The sequence below is a fragment of the Trachypithecus francoisi genome, unplaced genomic scaffold (genome assembly GCF_009764315.1).
Source record: "Trachypithecus francoisi isolate TF-2019V2 unplaced genomic scaffold, Tfra_2.0 Lachesis_group19, whole genome shotgun sequence".
In the NCBI taxonomy this organism is placed as follows: Eukaryota; Metazoa; Chordata; class Mammalia; order Primates; family Cercopithecidae; genus Trachypithecus; species Trachypithecus francoisi.
In genome coordinates this window covers 24375102-24393912 of record NW_022681464.1, presented here as the reverse complement: position 1 = coordinate 24393912, position 18811 = coordinate 24375102, and the positions used below count along the sequence as shown (strand labels likewise).

Genomic DNA, 18811 nt, shown 5'->3' with positions numbered 1-18811 from the left:
CTTTGAGAGCATATGTTTACCCCTATAACCCTCTCTTATCATAAATTGCTTCTTAGGCAAGAAACATTGGATTTTTCTTGTATTTGTCTTTGCTATTGGTTCCATTCAAGCATTCATTTAACAAATAATACATTCCATCTCTGTTTTTTGCTTTTTCCTTCATGCTTTAGCCTTGGTTTTCTCTCACCTAAAACTCTGCAAGCTGCTTCTCCCAGCGCTCTCACTTTGACTCCAGACTACCTACATTTAATCTTTAATTCTCTACCAAAATTTTCTCTTATTTTTATTTTTTTTTAATTTTAATATTTGTGGATACATAGTAGGTGTATATATTTTGGGGGCACATGCAATGTTTTAATACAGGCATGCAATGCGAAATAAGGACATCATGGAGAATGGGGTATCCATCTCCTCAAGCATTTATCTTTTCAGTTACAAACAATCCAATTACATTCTTTATTTTAAAATATACAATTATTAATTATAGTCACTCTTGTGCTATCAAATAGTAGATCTTATTCTTTCTATTTTTTGTACCCTCTCGTCTTTTTATGTTAAAAAATAATCTTTGTCTCTGTAAACTTTATCAATGATTTTCCAATGAAATTTAGGATCTTCTCTGTACCCTAAATTGCCTTACTTTCTCCCCACTTCCTTGTCTTATTCAAATGCAAATTTCATTAATGATTTCCAGATCAATGATAGTTCAGAAAGCAAACGAGTCAAAGTGACCAAGGGCATGGCCTGAAAGTGTTCTAAGGGAGGAATTTACAGAACAACTATTAAATGATGTCAGTAGGATTGTATTAGTATGTTTTCATACTGCTATAAAGAACTGCCTGAGACTGGGTAATTTATAAAGGAAAGAGGTTTAATTGACTCACAGTTCAGCATAACTTAGGAGGCCTCAGGAAACTTACAATCATGGTAGAAGGTGAAGGGGAAGCAAAGCACCTTCCTCACAAGGCAGCAGGAAGAAGTGCCAAGCAAAGGGGGAAAAGCCCCTTGTAAAACCACCAGAACCTGTGAGAACTCACCCACTATCACAAGAACAGCTTGAGAGAACCGCCCCTCATGATTCATGATTCAATTACCTCCACCTGATCTTTCCCTTGACACATGGGGACTATAATTCAAGATGAGATCTGGGTGGGGACACAAAGCCTAACCATATCAAGGATCAAGTGGTGGGTTGAAACTAACGGGATGAGATATGTCAGATACAAACACAGGGTCCCATATTTGGGTTAAAATTCATAAATGATCAAAACACAGGATGACAGATAATATAGGTCATTTTAGATTATTGTAACCAACAGATCACAGTAGGTAGTATTCTGATGAAGGGAGGGTCACAGTTACTACAGTTACAGATGGATTCTGGGTATAACATTTGCACTAAAGTGCCTTTGCCAAGGGAGGCAACAGTCTCAACATCCTGTGGGTTGGCCTGATCTACTTCAGGTACTGTGTCTTGTTCAGAGCATCACATTCGAAGAGAAACTCTGACCAGGGGAGTATGCCAGAGAAGGAAGTTCAGGATGCTGAGGATCTTAGAAACTATGTCTAAGCAAGATTCATTCACACAAGTGGGAATGTCTATTTGGCAAGAAGAAAACACTACTTACATGGCTGTTGGAAGACCAGCCATCACAAACTCAGTTTTCCAAAGGCTGGGCAGAAGCCCAGATGAGAGAAATGGGCCATGTGTAAGAAAAGATAAAAGCTCAAGCATGATATGCCACTAGAAAATCACCTAGCCTCAGCATTGGCAGCGAGACCTGGGGAGTCGTGATGTCTGAGAGTGACCTTCTGATGATCACTGTCATGTGTAAATGTGGGCCTAATGCTGCCAACTTTTTTGATTTCTTAAGAGAAGCCAGAAATCCAAATTTTTATGCAGCATGTCTCAATTTTTAATTTTAGCAACTATTACAAATGTTTAGAGACACTGTGCAGCCCAAATATAACATATCTATGGGCTGATGGCAGCCCAAGGTTGCCAGTTCACAGGGTCTACAAGAGATGATTCTTAGTTTCAACAGGGTACAGTGCTGAAATGCATGCATAGTAGATTTGCTTGGGTTATGAATATGCTTCCACATATTTATGATTCATAGCCAGAGCCAAGGCTCTCTATCCAGGTTCTGAGCAATAGGAAATTATCAAGAGGATATTGGATGACAATATCTAAGGATGTTATTTGAGAAAGGATTTTCCCCTGAGGCATAGGTGTTGAACCAAATTCTATTAGTTACGCTTTTACACCAGGATAGTGGTTTACAGTTTACAAAAGGCTTGTACATCATCTCATATTAAAGGTTACTAGAACAGTCCTTTGCAGTAGAAAAGTAGGTATCTCTATTTTACAAATGAGTTAACCAAGTATCTGAGATAGTAAATAACTCGTAGAAGGTCATCCGGGAAACGGGGCAGCAGAACTGGGATCGAATGACTCAGGTCATCCAACTCCAAATGCAAAAGTCTTTCTGCTGCTGCTTCCTAGTCAAACTCTAAGGGTCTAAGACTCTATTCCTAGTTATGGTCTCAACTACATTTGCTCATTGCTGTGAGGGGTCAGCCTACCTCCCGGAGTCCTCTCCTGCACATTCCCCTGTTCCTGAAAGGCCCTTCCATCCCTTCCACTACTCCCTGAAAACTCCTGTGCTTCAGGATTTCTTGTTGATTTTTTTCTAATCTGACTCTATCAGTTATGGGAATGTTGCCTCAACCCTTAGTGCTCCAGACTGGACTCGCTCTTGGCATGTATTTGTCCAAAATATTTGTCTGCTCTATGTCTTCTACATATTTATCTTATAAGGAACAAACACTTGATTTATTTATCCATGAACAAAGCCACACGTGCTAGTGCGCGCGCACACACACACACACACACACACATACACAGGATTTTGTACGTGATTAATGAATCATCAAATCATCATAACTTCTGGACTTGTATTAATACATCGGCCAGGAGGAAAAGAATCTGTTGTCAATCATGGCTTCTGGTTTTCACGGTCATCTCTACTTTCTTCCATCAAGTTTGATTCTGTCAAAAACCAGCTGGCAGCCTTGTTCCTGCATGCCCAATGCGGGAGAGTCAGTAAAGAAGATTTCGTTCTCTGTATTTCAGGGTCATCAATGCCAGGTTGAAATATGCCATTCTGGCCCAGCTCAGTGGCTCACACGTGTAATCCCAGCATTTTGGAAGGCCAAGGCTCAGATCGCTTGAGCCCAGGAATTCGAGACCAGCCTGGGCAAGAGGCTGAGGTGGGAGGATGACCTGAGGCCAGGAGGTCAAGGCTGCAGTGAGCTGTGATCGTGTCAGTGCACTCGAGCCAGGGCGTCGGAGTAAGACCCTGTCAAAAAAAAAAAAAAAGAAGGAAGGAAGGGAGGGAGGGAGGGAGGGAGGGAAGGAGGGAGGGAAGATGCTATTCTGTCTTAGATTGAAGTGGACCTTATCTGGGCAGAACACACACACACACACACACACACACACACATTGTGGAGAAATTGCTGACTAAGCAAAGCTTCCAAATGACTTAGTTTGGCTAAAATGTAGGCTTTTAAAAATGTGAGCACTGCCAAGGGTTTTTCCTTGTTGACCCATAGATCCATCAAGTGCAAACATTTTCTAATGCACTATATTTAAGCCTGTGCAGCCAAATGTCATTCAACATGAAATACATGTTATTACAACTCGCATCTGTCTAAAATCTTGCATCTAAAATGAAAGACAAAAATGTATAAAAATGGAAAACATGCATAGAAATATGTGAGGGAGGAAAAAAATATCCCCAAGAATGTTACTGCATGGAGTCACACAGGGAGAAGACTATTTTTGTTTTGTTTGGATTGTTTTGTTCTGGTCAAATGACCTATTAAGAATATTTCATAGAGCTAATGTTCCGATGCTCTAATCTCTCTAGACAAGGTTCATATTTGTATGGGTTACTTATTCTCTCTTTGTTGACTAAGTCAATAATCAGAATCAGCAGGTTTGGAGTCAGATTGGCAGGGATAAGCAGCCTAGCTCAGGAGAAGTGAGTATAAAAGCCCCAGGCTAGGAGCAGCCATCACAGAAGTCCACTCGTTCTTGGCAGGATGGCTTCTCATCGTCTGCTCCTCCTCTGCCTCGCTGGACTGGTATTTGTGTCTGAGGCTGGTCCTACGGTGAGTGTTTCTGGGACATCCCGTTCCTACATTTAAAATGCATGCTAAATGAAGTAGGAGTGACTCCTTCCAGCTTTGCCAACCAGCTTCTGTTACTAGGGCAAGGGTACTCAGCATCTATCTTTAATATCATTAATTCAAACTTCAAAAAGAATGAAGTTCCACTGAGCTTACTGAGCTGAGACTTGAACTCTGGGGATTCTGCCTCACTGCTTTGGTGCATTGGGTTTGTAATGTCTGGTATCTCCACTTCCTCAGATCGATGATAGAGATAAAGATATGATATTAAGGAAACTGTTAATCCTGAATTTTCAGAAAAGTATCCCTTTATAAAATGTATTTGGGGGGCAAACTGCGTGAGATTATATTCTGGCCCTATAGCTAATCAAAATGTACTTACTGATTAATCTTTAAAAGGCTTAGTGAACAATATTTTAGTCAGATATCTAATTCTTAAATCCTCTAGAAGAATTAACTAATCTATAAAGTGGGTCTGGATGTAGTCTGACATAATTTTAAAACAACCGGTAAGAGAGGGTGACTAGAGCAACAACTAAAATGATCTCAGGAAAAACTGTTTTGGTCCTATGTATGGTACATTACCTCTTTTCAGTAATTCCATTCAAATGGAGAAGTTTAACAAGGCAACTGTTCTCAGGGGGCCTGTTCTCTCCCTTAAAATTCATTATACACATCCCTGGTTGATAGCAGCATGTCTGGAGGCAGAAACCATTCTTGCTTTGGAAACAATTATGTCTGTGTTTTACTGAGTAGGGAAGCTCATTAACTGTCAACACTTATGTTCCTGATAATGGAATCAGTGTGTAATTCTTGTTTTGTTCCAGATTTCTAACACCATAAAGAATAAATCCTTTCACTCTGATCAATTTTGTTAACTTCTCACTTGTCTTCTCTACACCCAGGGCGTTGATGAATCCAAGTGTCCTCTGATGGTCAAAGTTCTAGATGCCGTCCGAGGCAGTCCTGCCATCAATGTGGCTGTGAATGTGTTCAAAAAGGCTGCTGATGACACCTGGGAGCCATTTGCCTCTGGGTAAGTTGCCAAAGAACCCTCCCACAGGACTTGGTTTTATCTTCCCTTTGGCCCCTCACTTGGTAGAGAGAGGCTCACATCATCTGCTAAAGAATTTACAAGTAGATTGAAAAACATGAGCAGAGGTCAAGTATGCCCTCTGAAGATGCCCTCTTTTTGTTTTGCTTAGCTAGGAAGTGACCAGGAACCTGAGCATCATTTAGGGGTAGACAGTGGAGAAAAGAAGGAATCAGAACTCCCCCCCTCCAGCTGTGGTGTGTAACCCTTTTGGGTCACAGACCACTTTATGTAGGTGATAAAAACTAAAGATTCTATGCTTCCATGCCCAGAAAAAATGTACAGATACACACACACAAAACCATATATGTGATTTTAGGAGTTTCACAGATTCCCTGGTGTCCCTGGGTAACACCAAAGGTGAGAGTCCTTGTCTTAGAATTTTAGGAAAGAGGTACAATGTGTATTAACCCACTAACGAAAGGAAAGGAATTCAGAAATATTATTGACTAGGCATCTGTCTGTAGTTCATTTGGATCACCCAAAAGCCAGGGCTTTTGCCTAATGAACACTTTGGGGCACCTACTGTGTGCAAGGCTGGAGGCTGTCAAGCTCAATTAAAAAAAAAGTAAAAAGAGACAGAAGAAATGGATCCACGAGGCAAAGTACAGCCCCAGACTAATCCCATGATCACCCAACTTCATGTGCAAGAGTGACTTCTAACCTTCATTAGCCAGTTTACAATTTTCATGGAGTTTTTCTACCTGCACTAGCAAAAACTCCAAGGAAAATATATATTAATAAACCTAAGCGAATTGACCAAAAGACAGAGCAATCAGGAGACCCTTCACACCCAGCAGAAGAGGAACTATTAAGTACTTACTCCTCCTCAGAGAAGAATTTCTGTTGTAATTTAATTGAACTCCAAGAACCACATGATTCTTCAACCATTATTGGTAAGATCACTTTCTTAGGTCTGGTTTTAACTGACTTTTTATTTGGTAATTCATTTATGTTTATATAAAATGCCAAGCATAACATGAAGAGTGGTTACGGGACTATTCTAAGGGAGAGAGAAAATGGATACCAAAAACATTCTAATGTTCTTGTGAATCTTTCTCCTTTTGTCAGGATAAAAATATATATATATATATAAAGAAGAAAGGAGGAGGTGCACAATCAGAGTCAGTAAAGACAACTGCTATTTTTATCTGTCATAGCTGTTGCAGTCTAATGGGAAGCAATTTCCAACATTCAACTATGGAGCTTGTACTTACATGGAAATAGAAGTTGCCTAGTGTTTGTTGCTGGCAAAGAGTTATCAGAGAGGTTAAATATATATAAGGGAAGAGTCAGATACAGGTTCTTCTTCCTACTTTAGGTTTTCCACTGTGTGTGCAAATGACACTCCCTGGTGGTGTGCAGATGCTCTGAAAGGTATCCTCACACCACAAGGGAGAGGAGCGAGACCCTGCTGTCCTGGAGAAGTGCAGAGTTAGAACAGCAGTGGCCACTTCCAGGGATGGTCACAACATCCCATCCAATCATCAGTCTTGAATCACAAGGACTCTTTCTTAAGAAAACATTATACCCAGCCGGGCGCGATGGCTCACACCTGTAAATCTCAGCGCTTTGGGAGGCTGAAGTGGGCATATCATCTGAGGTCAGGAGCTCAAGACCAACCTGGCCAACATGGCAAAACCCCGTCCTATGAAAAATACAAAAATTAGCCAGGCATGGTGGCAGGCACCTGTAATCCCGGCTACTTGGGAGGCTGAGACTGGAGGATCCCTTGAACCTGGAGGCAGAGGTTGCAGTGAGCTGAGATCATGCCACTGCACTCCAGCCTGGGTGACTAGAGTAAAATTCTGTCTCAAAAATAAAAAAAAAATTTAAAAAATTATAAATTATACCTACATTCTCTTCTTATCAGAGAAAAATATCTACAGTGAGCTTTTCAAAAAGTTTTTACAAACGTTTTGCCATTTAATTTCAGACAGTTAAGAGTTTTCCCTACTTCTGACTTAGTTGAGGGGAAATGTATGTAACACATTTATGTGTGTTGGTGGAGTGGGGGGTATTACTTTGCCATGCCATTTGTTTCCTCCATGCCTAACTTAACCCAGACTTTCACACCTTATAGGAAAACCAGTGAGTCTGGAGAGCTGCATGGGCTCACAACTGAGGAGGCATTTGTAGAAGGGATATACAAAGTGGAAATAGACACCAAATCTTACTGGAAGGCACTTGGCATCTCCCCATTCCATGAGCATGCAGAGGTGAGTATACAAACCTTCAAGGGTTGTTTTGGTTTTGGTTTTTGCTTTTGGCATCCCAGGAAATGCACAGTTTTACTTAGCATACCACAGAAATGTCCCAAAGAAGGTGATGAATGACCAAAGGTTCCCTATTATACAAGAACAAATTCACAATACTCTGAGAAGCACATTTCTTTTTGACTTTGAGGAAAACCCATGTAGTAACATGACTTGAACTTACATGACACTATTCATAGTCTCTTCATTCCACTTTATATGAATATTGACGTATTTGCTGTTGAAATAATCTGTTTATGAGGCAGACCTCCAGACCCCACGCAGAGTGTATGAAACAAGAGATGCACCATTTTATTTCTCTAAAACCTGCAACATTCTTCATTCCAAAACACATCTGGCTCCTCGGAGGTTTGGACAAGTGATTCTTGGCAACACATACATAGAGAGACAATAAAATCAAAGTAAAAATGGCAACACAGTAGATAACATTTACTAAGCATACACCATGTGGCAGACACAATTATAAGTGTTTTCCATATTTAACCTACTTAATCCTCAGGAACAAGCCACTGAGGTCAGTCCTATTATTACCCCCATCTCATAGATGAAGCAAATAACTTGTCAAAGGTACCAGGAAGTCAAATAACTTGTCAAAGGTCACAAGGCTAGGAAACACACAAGTAGAAATGTTTACAAACAAGGCCGAGGCTGGGTTTGCCCTCAGTTCTGCTCTGCCTCGCATTGTGACCCAGGAAAATTTTTCCCCTGTGAAAAGCCAAGCTTAAAAAAAGAAAAGCCACATTTGTAATGTGCTCTGTTCCCCTGCCTATGGTGAGGATCTTCGAAGAGTTATACATCTCCCTGTCTTCCCCTTGTCTTAATTTCTTAAGTCATTTGAAACAGATGGCTGTCATGGAAATAGAATCCAGACATGTTGGTCAGAGTTAAAGATCAACTAATTCCATCAAAAATAGCTCAGCATGAAAGGGAACTATTCTCTGGCTTAGTCATGGATGAGACTTTCAATCGCTATACAGTGGTTCCTTCATTAGGCAATGTTACCGGGGAAACAATAGAGGCTTGTTTGACTTCTGGGGCCCACAAGTCACCAAGGGAGCCCCATCTACCAAGAAGCATGTCCCTGACTACCCCTCAGCCAGGCAGCAAGACACGGACGCCAGTCAGGGCAGCAGCAGGGTTTCAGTGGTGCCCAGCACAAGACATTGCCCCTAGAGTGTCAGCCCCTACCCTTGAGTAGTAGAACTGCCTACCTGAGACCATTGTTTGCCTAAGACCTGGGTCTCAGCCTGATGGGAGCCATCTAAAAAGTTCATTGCCATACTGCCCACGTGTTGTTCTCTTTCATTAGATCTCAGCTTCCTTGACTGCTCCTCACTCTTGCAGTATTCATTCAACAAACATTTAAAAAATAAAAGCTTCTATGTGTGGAACACTCTGCTAGATGCTGGAGATTCAGAAATGAAAATACATCCCTACCCTTGGAATGGAGGGGAAAGGACTGAAGTAAGACAGATTAGGCAGGACCGTCAGCCCAGCTTGAAGCCCAGATAAATATGGAGAACAAGAGAGAGTGAGTAGTGAGAGATGAGTTCCAGTGTCTCACTTTGGTGACTGGTGCATGGTGGGTTTCATGCAGCTTCTTCTGATAAATGCCTCCTTCAGAACTGGTCACCTCTACCTTGGCCAGTGACCCAGGTGGTCATATTAGATTTACCAAGGGAAATTGGAAACTTTCATTAGGAGCTCTTAGGCCTCTTCACTTCATGGATTTTTTTTTTTCTTCTTCTTTTTTGAGATGGAGTTTTGCTTTGTCACCCAGGCTGGAACGCAGTGGTGCAATCTCGGCTCACTGCAACCTCCACTTCCCAGGTTCAAGCAATTCTTCTGCCTCAGCCTCCCGAGTAGCTGGGACTACAGGTGCACGCCACCAAACCCAGCTAAGTTTTGTATTTTTCATAGAGACAGGGTTTTGCCATGTTGGCCAGGCTGGTCTCGAACTCCAGAGCTCAGGTGATTCACCCACCTCAGCCTCCCAAAGTGCTGGCATTACAGGTGTGAGCCAGTACACCCAGCTACTTCATGGATTTTTGATCACAGATTATGCCTCTTATAATATTTAAGAAGAATCAAGTGGGCTGAAGGTCAATGTCACCATAAGATAAAAGATATTTTTATTAGTTGATTCTAGGGAGTTGGCCTTAAGGGGAGCCCTTTCTTCTTAAGAGATTCTTAGGTGATTCTCACTTCCTCTTGCCCCGATATTATTTTTGTTTTTGGTATGGCTCACTCAGCTCCTTTTTTCTTCCTATCCCTAAGTAATCCGGGTTTCTTTTCCCCATATTTGGAACAAAATGTATTTATGCAGAGTGTGTCCAAAACTCAACCCAAGGCACGTATACAAAATAAATCAAATTAAACACATCTTTACTGTCTGCTACCTCTTTTCTGACCTCAATTTATCCCAACTTGCCTCACTCTGAGAATTAAGCCTGTCCCAGCACACAAGTTGCAGATACTCTACTGAATTTGACAGAACTGTGTGACTATCTGGAACAGCATTTTGATCCACAATTTGCCCAGTTACAAAGCTTAAATGAGGTCTAGTGCGTGCATGTATATTTCAAAATTCCACCATGATCTTCCACACTCTGTATTGTAAATAGAGCCCTGAAATGCTTTTGGTTCATATTTCATTGCTTGCTATACATAAAAATATACTTTTTCTTCTTCATGTTAGAAAATGCAAAGAATAGTGGGGTGGGGGAATCTCTGGGCTTGGAGACAGGAGACTTACCTTCCTACTGTGGTTCCATCAGTATGTAGACTGGGGCAATACAATAATTCAAGTCTGATTTGCTCATCTGTAAAACGGGAAGAATGTTTCCAGCTCCAGAATGCTAAGTCTCTAAGTCTGTGGTTGGCAGCCACTATTGCAGCAGCTTTTCAATGACTCAGTGCATTTTTGCATTCTCCCCACCTTTTTTTTTTTTCTAAAACCAACAAAAGAGATACAGCCTTTAGGCTCTCTGGGATTTCCCTTAGTCAAGCTAGGGCCATCTTGACTTTTGATGTGAATTTGCAAAACAAGACCTGGTTCTGTACTCCTGCTCTAAGGGCTGTGCATGGTTTCAAAGGCTTGGCTTGCCCCCGTATTTGAGCTTTTTCCTTCTGTTCAAACTGTTCCAAAATATAAAAGAATAAAATTAATTAAGCTGGCACTGGATTTCCAGTGGTCAGTCATGTGTGTCATCTGTACGGTTTTCGGGCTCTGGTGGAAATGGATCCTGTCTGTCTTCTCTCATAGGTGGTATTCACAGCCAACGACTCCGGCCCCCGCCGCTACACCATCGCCGCCCTGCTGAGCCCCTACTCCTATTCCACCACGGCTGTCGTCACCAATCCCAAGGAATGAGGGACTTCTCCTCCAGAGGATCTGAAGGACGAGGGATGGGATTTCATGTAACCAAGAGTATTCCATTTTTACTGAAGCAGTGTTTTCACCTCATAAGCTATGTTAGGAGTCCAGGCAGAGACAATAAAACATTCCTGTGAAAGGCACTTTTCATTCCATTTTAACTTGATTTTTTAATTCCCTTATTGTCCCTTCCAAAAAAACAAGAATCAAAATTCTACAAAGAAGCAAAGGAATTCTAGAACGTATCTGGGCAGAATGCTAGGAAAGATCCAAATTTCCAATTTCTTGCAAGCAAAGCACATATTAAATATGATCTGCAGTCATTAAAAAGACACATTCTGTAAATGAGAAAGCCTTGTTTTCCTGTAACCTTCAGTGACTAGCAAAAGACGCATTCTAAGGGCCCGCTTCTTTACTGTGGGCATTTCTTTTTTTTTTTTTCTTTTCTTTTCCTTTTTTGAGACAAAGTCTCACTCTGCCGCCCAGGCTAGAATGCAGTGGTGTGATCTCAGCTCACTGCAACCTCTGCTTCCTGGGTTCAAGCGATTCTCCTGCCTCAGCCTCCCAAGTAGCTGGGATGACAGGCGCCGGCCACCACGCCTGGCTAATTTTTCTACTTTTAGTAGAGATGGGGTTTTGCCATGTTGGCCAGGCTGGTCTATGAACTCCTGACCTCAGGGGATCCACCTGCCTCAGCCTCCCAAAGTGCTGGGATTACAGGCATGAGCCACTACACCCGGCCCCTACTCTGGGCATTTATTTGATTTAAGAGAAGGGCAGCACCAACAAGACACACCTGCAGAGACTCAGGCCATCCAATCAGTTCAGGCCAGATCCACGTTGCAATCAGCCAGGTCAGGGACAAACCAAAGAACCCCACACGCCCAATTTACTTAGGCTGATCCAAAATCCATGTATGGAGAACTCACATGCACCAGGCACTATTTTAGGTGATCTGAACATAAAGAATAGGACCCAGTACCTGCATTTATTTAAAGAACTCACAATCTTTTGAGAAGATAACTGTTTCATCATGGTTTGGCAGGGGGCTATGGTACAAGGCACAGCAAAGGTAAGAAGGAGGAAAAAACCAACACCCTAGAGAAATCAGAAAATGACTCTGAATAGGTGTCACTTAATCTGAGTGTTGGTAATTTGTCAGATAGACAAGGGAAAAGGTATTCTAGGCAGAGAGAACACAGTTTGCAAGGCCCAGCCAAGTGAAACAATTTGATAAGTTGAGAGAGCAGACGATGATTCAGAATGTTGAAGGGCAAAGGTATTGAGGTGGGATGGGTTGTGCTGCTATCACAAATGACCTTAAATCTTGGAGCCTTAACAAAGTAAAAGTTTATGTCTCACTTGTGCCAGGTCCAATGCAGAACTCTTTGTTCTAGAGACTATTTAGGGTGGCCTTCCTTCTAATGGTGACTGTTTGAGACAGTTTGATTTAGTCTTGTGGCTTCAAGGTCACTCTGGTGACATTTAGCCGGCAGACTGAGGGAACATAGTGTGGTATTAGACCCCTCTGTGCTGAAGTGTCACACGTGAGTCCCACTGACATCTCACTGGCTAGAGCTAGTTACATGCCCCAATCTAGATGTGCTGAGAAATGTGGCCCCTGGCTGGGAGCCATTTCCCGGAACAACTAACTCTATGTTGTAGAAGAGGAGCACTAATCTGAGTTGGCCAACAACCATCTCTACCACAGTAGGGTTGGAACTGGTGGGATATGAGGCTGGAGTGAAAGTTGGTTTTATCTGCCACCCAATACAGCTGTGAATTTGTCTTAAAAGCAACGTGGTTCCATTGAAGGGAACCTTGACATCAGTCATGTGGCTGGGACAAGAATAGTTACCACTTGCCCATAATTTCCAACCAGGATTCTCCAGTAGAACCTGAGTTAGACACATGGTTTAGGTCTAAACCTACCTGGGTGGTCTTTCTATTTTCCTCCAAATTCAAATCTCAAATCTTGCTACCCTCTAACTGGCTGTGTTGAGAGAGGAAGAAACTTGAAGAGAATACAGTATAAGTTTAGACTTTTCACAAGCACGTTTCCCAAAATACTAAACAAAATCAATGTCTCCAATTCTGTTGAACGTTGTTAGCAAGTCCTTGTTCCACGCATATTGGTTAATCCATAGCAAATTGCCATTTTTATAGATCGAATGGTCAAATATTGGCAATTTCATAAGATTCACTCTATTACTACCATGATTGTATTGGTCACTAACCTGCCTATTTTGAGAATGCTACACATTCATTTGGCTGTTGTTAAATAGCTATGGATTTTCATAATCAAAACAGGTTGAAAATATGAATCAGTTTAAAACTATATACATATGGCCAGGTGTGGTGGCTCATGCTTGTAATCCCAGCACTTTGGGGGGCCGAGGTGGGCAGATCACTTGAGGTCAGGCGTTCAAGACCAGCCTGGCTAACATGGTGAAACTCCATCGCTACTAAAAATACAAAAATTAGCTGGGCACGCTGGCGGGCACCTGTAGTCCCAGCTACTCAGAAGGCTGAGGCAGGAGAATTGCTTGAACCCAGGAAGTAGGTTTCAGTGAGCTGAGATCATGCCACTGTACTCCAGCCTGGGCAACAGAGCAAGACTCTGTCTGAAAGAAAATAAACTATATATGTATTTTTAAAGGAACTGGTTCATGCAATTATGGGAGCTGGCAGGTTTAAAATCTACAGGGCAGACCCACAGGCAGGAAACCCAGGGAAGGGTTGATGTTGCAGTCTCATCTGGAAGCAGAATTCCTTTTTCCTCATGGATCAGGAGGAGGAGCCTGAGTCTATTCTTTTAAGGCTGTCAAGTGATTGGAAGGGGCTCACCCACATTATGAAGGGGCATCTACTTTGCTCAAAGTCTATGGGCTTAAATGTCAATTATGTCTAAAACATACTTTCACAGCAGCATCTAGGCTGGTGTCTGACCAAAGACAGGCCTAACCAAGTTGACAATAAAATTAACCATCACAGTCCCCTTCCCCAAATTTGTTCATCATCGAATGAAATCTTTGGCCACATTCCTATTCTTGAGGTCATGGGGAAAACTGATATACCATGAAGAAGATCCCTCCAGCTTTAGGGAATTAAGAGATGCCTGTGTTTCTGATTAGTGGGGAAGGTTATGAATGGAATTAATTAACATACTCATTTATCTTTTGGAGTATCTTATGGGAATCAAGTGTAGGGCTGGCTGGAGGCCACCAAAGTTGATATGTTAGAAGCAGGATAATGGCAGGCTTTTCTCATAAGCATTCATTGGCATTTCAAGGCTTTAGGTGAGCAGTTCCTCGCCATTCAAATTAATTGAGAACTCAATAACTACTCTGGCAAATTTAAGTTTCTCTGCTTTTCAGGGCTTTCCAAAGCTCCCCAGATGGCTTTGGGCAAATTGCTTGACCTTATGTATCTATTTCCTTATCCTAAAACAAGCCTCCAAACCTAGCATTCAGTGGCTCTCTAACCTGAATCTAACCTACCCCTCCAACTTTTTCCATCAGGAGTTTCCAACTCTCTACTTCTGAAAATCCAGTTCTCGTCTCCCTCTCTGCTATGATCACACTAACTCCCACCAAGACATCTTAGCTGATGTGGTTTTCTACAACCTAGACGACTATTCCTCTACATGTCCCATCTTTGAAATACAGTTCATATCTCTTTAATAGACACAGAGTTCTAGTAAATCAACATTAAATAAATGGGCCACCTGTATCTGTATAAGATGGCAGATGTGGGTGGACACGCAGTCCACAGGAGAGGTTCAAATGGCCAATACCATGAGACAATATGTTCAATATTGCAAGGCAAAAAGAGAAGTTGAGCTAAATATTAAGAGTAATTTTTGACTTTCAGAATGGCATGGATTTCGATGAATATAAACCTAGGACAAAATTTGGAACAACCCCGCAGGAGGCTTTATTCATTTCCTAGGGCTGTGATAGCAAAGCACCAAAAACAGAATGGCTTAAACAACAGAAATGTACTGTCTCACAGCTCTGGAGGATCGAAGTCTGAAATTAAGGTATTTTGGGGCCATACTTCCTCCAAACCTTGCAGGGGAGAATCCTTCCTTGCCTCTTTCTAGCTTCTGTTGGTGACACTTGATCTTTGGAGTTCTTTGGCTTGCAGCCACATCACTCCATGATCTGCCTCTTTCATCACGTGATGCTCTCCCTGTGTCTTTTTCCAAATTTTCCTCTTCTAAAGACCCCAGTCATGCTGGATTAGGGTCTTCCCTAATTACCTGCTCTTAACTAAATACATCTGTAAAGACTATTTCCAAATAAGGTCACATTCACAGGTCATAATTTTTGCAAAGGCACTTTTAGGTCTTTGTTGTTCTGTATTAGTATCTTCTGCTTATGTCCTTTCGTGGCCATTGTTATGGGTGAAACTATGTCCCCTGGAAAAGACATTGAATAAAAATCTGACATAGTTGGCTCCATCTTGCTTCTAACCTTCAAGCTGTCCCTTAGTCATTCCTGGGCATGGGCCAAGCTAACTTTGAGATGAGTTTATTTTACAGTTTAACCTTAAAGCAAGAATCATAATAGCTCTTCCCAAACTAAACCACCATTGTAAAACTAATAAAAGGGCACAAGGTTAGGATTTTGAGATGTGCCTAAATTATGCTAAGATACAGGCATAATTAAACACTAACCAGCCACTCACTATTCTGGAGGTCACAAGATTTATAACTTCCCCAATTACTCCTGTAAATAACATCACTGTTATAAAACCTAAGATTGGCCTTTTAAAAGGTTTTTTCAGACTTTTACACTTCTGACAATCAACTGACTTGGACTTCACCTCAACCCACAACTGTGACTCAACTGGTCCTGTGGCCCTCACCCAGAGGCTGACTCAGTGCACAAGGACTGTTTTTTTCCACATCCCTATGATTTCATCTCCAACCAATCAACATTCCCTCTCCCTAGCCCGCTGCCCACCAAACTATGCTTCTTTTTGTTGTTGTTGTTTTTGTTGTTGTTGTTTTGAGACAGGGTCTTGTTCTGTTGCCCAAGCTGGAGGGCACTGGCACCATCACGGCTTGCTGCAGCCTCAAACTTCTGAGATCCAGCAATCCTCCTGCCTCAGTCTCCTGAGAAACTGGGACTCCAGGTGTGTACCATCACACCTGACTAATTGAAAAATGTTTTATAGAGACAGGCTCTCACTATGTTGCCTTGGCTGGCCTCAAACTCCTGGGCTCAAACAGTCCTCTGCCTTGGCCTCCCAAAGTGCTGGGATTACAAGTGTGAGCCACCACACCTGGCCCACACTTTCCTTTAAAATCCCCTAACCTCCAAGCCTTTGGGGAGACTGATTTGAGTAATAACTCCAGTTCTTCCACATGGCTGGCTTTGCATTAATTAAACTCTTGCTGTACTGCAATACTATGGTCTCAGTGAATTGGTTTTGTATGCACAGCAGGAAAAATGCATCAGGCAATTACAGACCAAGGGAGAAAACAACCATTTCAGTGGAAGCAGCATGGACAGAAGACAGTCAGTGACCAGACAACACATTCCTCTTTATGCCAAGATGCTCCATAGGCTCCAAAAGATGGATGGAATTCACGGAAAAATGAAGAAGGCTGAACATTAAACTGGAAGTCAAACTGAGTTGGTTCCAACAGATAAGATTAAGTATGCTGATACCAAAAGGAACTATGGACAGGAAAACTAAGTTTAATTCAGATATATGTATAGCATCACTCTCCCTCTCTCTCCAATACATACACACACACACTCACACACTGTTCTGTTTCTCTGGAGAACCCTGAACTTATACAGGTACCGTACTATCATCTACCCTTTGAAGGTCCCTTTGTATGGTAATGGCAAGGACTTGTAGGTTCTGGAGCAGGGGAGCAACATGATGGAAGCTGAGTTTAAGAAAACAGCGTTTGATCACTGATCATCAGAGAAATGCAAATCAAAACTACAAGAAGATATCATCTCAGTCCAGTTAACATGGTTTATATTACAAAAGACAGGCAATAACAAATGCTGGCAAGAATGTGGAGAAAAAGAATAGAACTACCATTTGATCCAGCAATCCCACTATTGGGTATCTATCCCCCCAGAGGAAAAGAAGTAATTATATGAACAAGACACTTGCACATGCATGTTTATAGTAGCACAACTCACAATTGCAAAAATACGGAACAGCCCAAATGCCCATCAATCAATGAGGGGAGATATATATATATATATCACAATTTCTTTATCCACTCATTTATTAATAAAGCTACTTTTTATGGCTGTGTAGTATTGCATTATATATATGTACATATACTTTTTATGGCTGAGTAGTATGATATAAAAGGAACCAAATAATGACATTTGCAGCAACCTGGATGGAATTGGAGACCATTATTCTCAATGAAGTAATTCAAGAATGGAAAACCAAGCAGCATATGTTCTCACTCAGAAGTGGGAGATAAGCAATGAGGATACAAAGGCATAACAATGATACAATGGACTTTGAGGACTCAGGGAGGGGGAATGGGTGGGAGCGGAGTGAGGGATAAGAGTACAAATCGCATACAGTGTATACTGCTCTAGTGATGGGTGCGCCTAAATCTCAGAAATTGCCACTAAAGAACTTAATCGTTTAACCAAATACCACCTGTTCCCCAAAAACCTATGGAAATAAAAAATAAAAATAAAATAAATAATAATGAATGTGGAGAAAAGGGAAGCCTTGTACACTGTTGGTGGTAATGTAAATTATTACAACCACTATAGAGGACAGTTTGGAGGTTCCTCAAAAAGCTAAACATTCAGCTACCACATGATCCAGCAATCCCACTGTTGGGTACATCCCCAAAAGAAAGGAAATCAGTATATCAAAGAGAACTCTGCACTCACTCCTATGTTTGTTGCAGTGCTGTGGACAATATCTAAGATTTGGAAGCAACCCAAGTGTCCACCAACAGATGAATAGATAAAGAAAATGAGGTTCATATACACAACGGATCACTATTCAGTCATAAGATCCAGCCATTTGCAACCAAGTGGATGGAACTGGAGATTATTATGTTAAGTGAAATAAGCCAGGCACAGAAAGACAAACAATGCATGTTCTCACTTATTTGTAAGATCTGAAAATCAAAACAAGTGAACTCATGAACATAGAGAATAGAAGGATCGTTACCAGAAGCTCTGAAGGACAGTGTGGGGCTGGGGGGAGGCAGGGATGGTTAATGGGTACAAAAAACAGAAAGAATGAATAAGACCTACTATTCGATAGTATAACAGGGTGACTATAGTCAATAATAACTTAACAGTATATTTTAGAACTAAAGAAGGTAATTGGATTATTTGCGACTCAAAGGATAAATGCTTGAGGGGATGAATTTAAAAAGCAAAACAAAATTTGTAGAATGAACGTCACAGGACTGATTGGGAGAAGGTAGAGGAATCACACTGACACATTTGTAGCAATGAAGATTTGAGTTGATGTGACATTGCATTAGGGAGGCAGACATAGAAATGCAGGAAAAGGAATGCACGTCAGATCTTAAAATGTGTATGTGATGGAAAGAGGTCTGATTTGCATTCCTCAGGGAAAAATCATGAGGTAGATTAAAAAGTAACCAATGCCTGACAGGGGGATGAATGATGAGGTTCTGATCCCATTTACCTGTGTGAACTTTCTACCTTGTGAATCAATCACTTGTATCCCAATAAAGTCAGTCTTTGTAAAGAAGGTGTGTGTGCTGTGGGTACGGTGGACGGTAAATGTTTAACTGGCTCTTTGGAGAAAAAAAGCTAGCTCAGGTTTGTTATGTTTGCCAATTTTCATGGTAAAAACAATCTCACCATGGCAATTTCAAACTACCAC

The 18811-nt window shown here is 41.5% G+C and overlaps 1 protein-coding gene across 1 annotated transcript; it reads left to right on the top strand.

Annotated features, from left to right (window-relative positions):
* The first annotated feature begins 3956 nt into the window (after positions 1–3956).
* TTR (transthyretin) lies at positions 3957–11083 on the top strand. Its single transcript, XM_033178058.1, has 4 exons — positions 3957–4176; positions 5100–5230; positions 7371–7506; positions 10829–11083. Exons 1-4 carry the CDS (start codon positions 4108–4110, stop codon positions 10934–10936), a joined length of 444 nt encoding a protein of 147 aa, XP_033033949.1. The 5' UTR covers positions 3957–4107; the 3' UTR covers positions 10937–11083.
* Positions 11084–18811: the final 7728 nt, after the last annotated feature.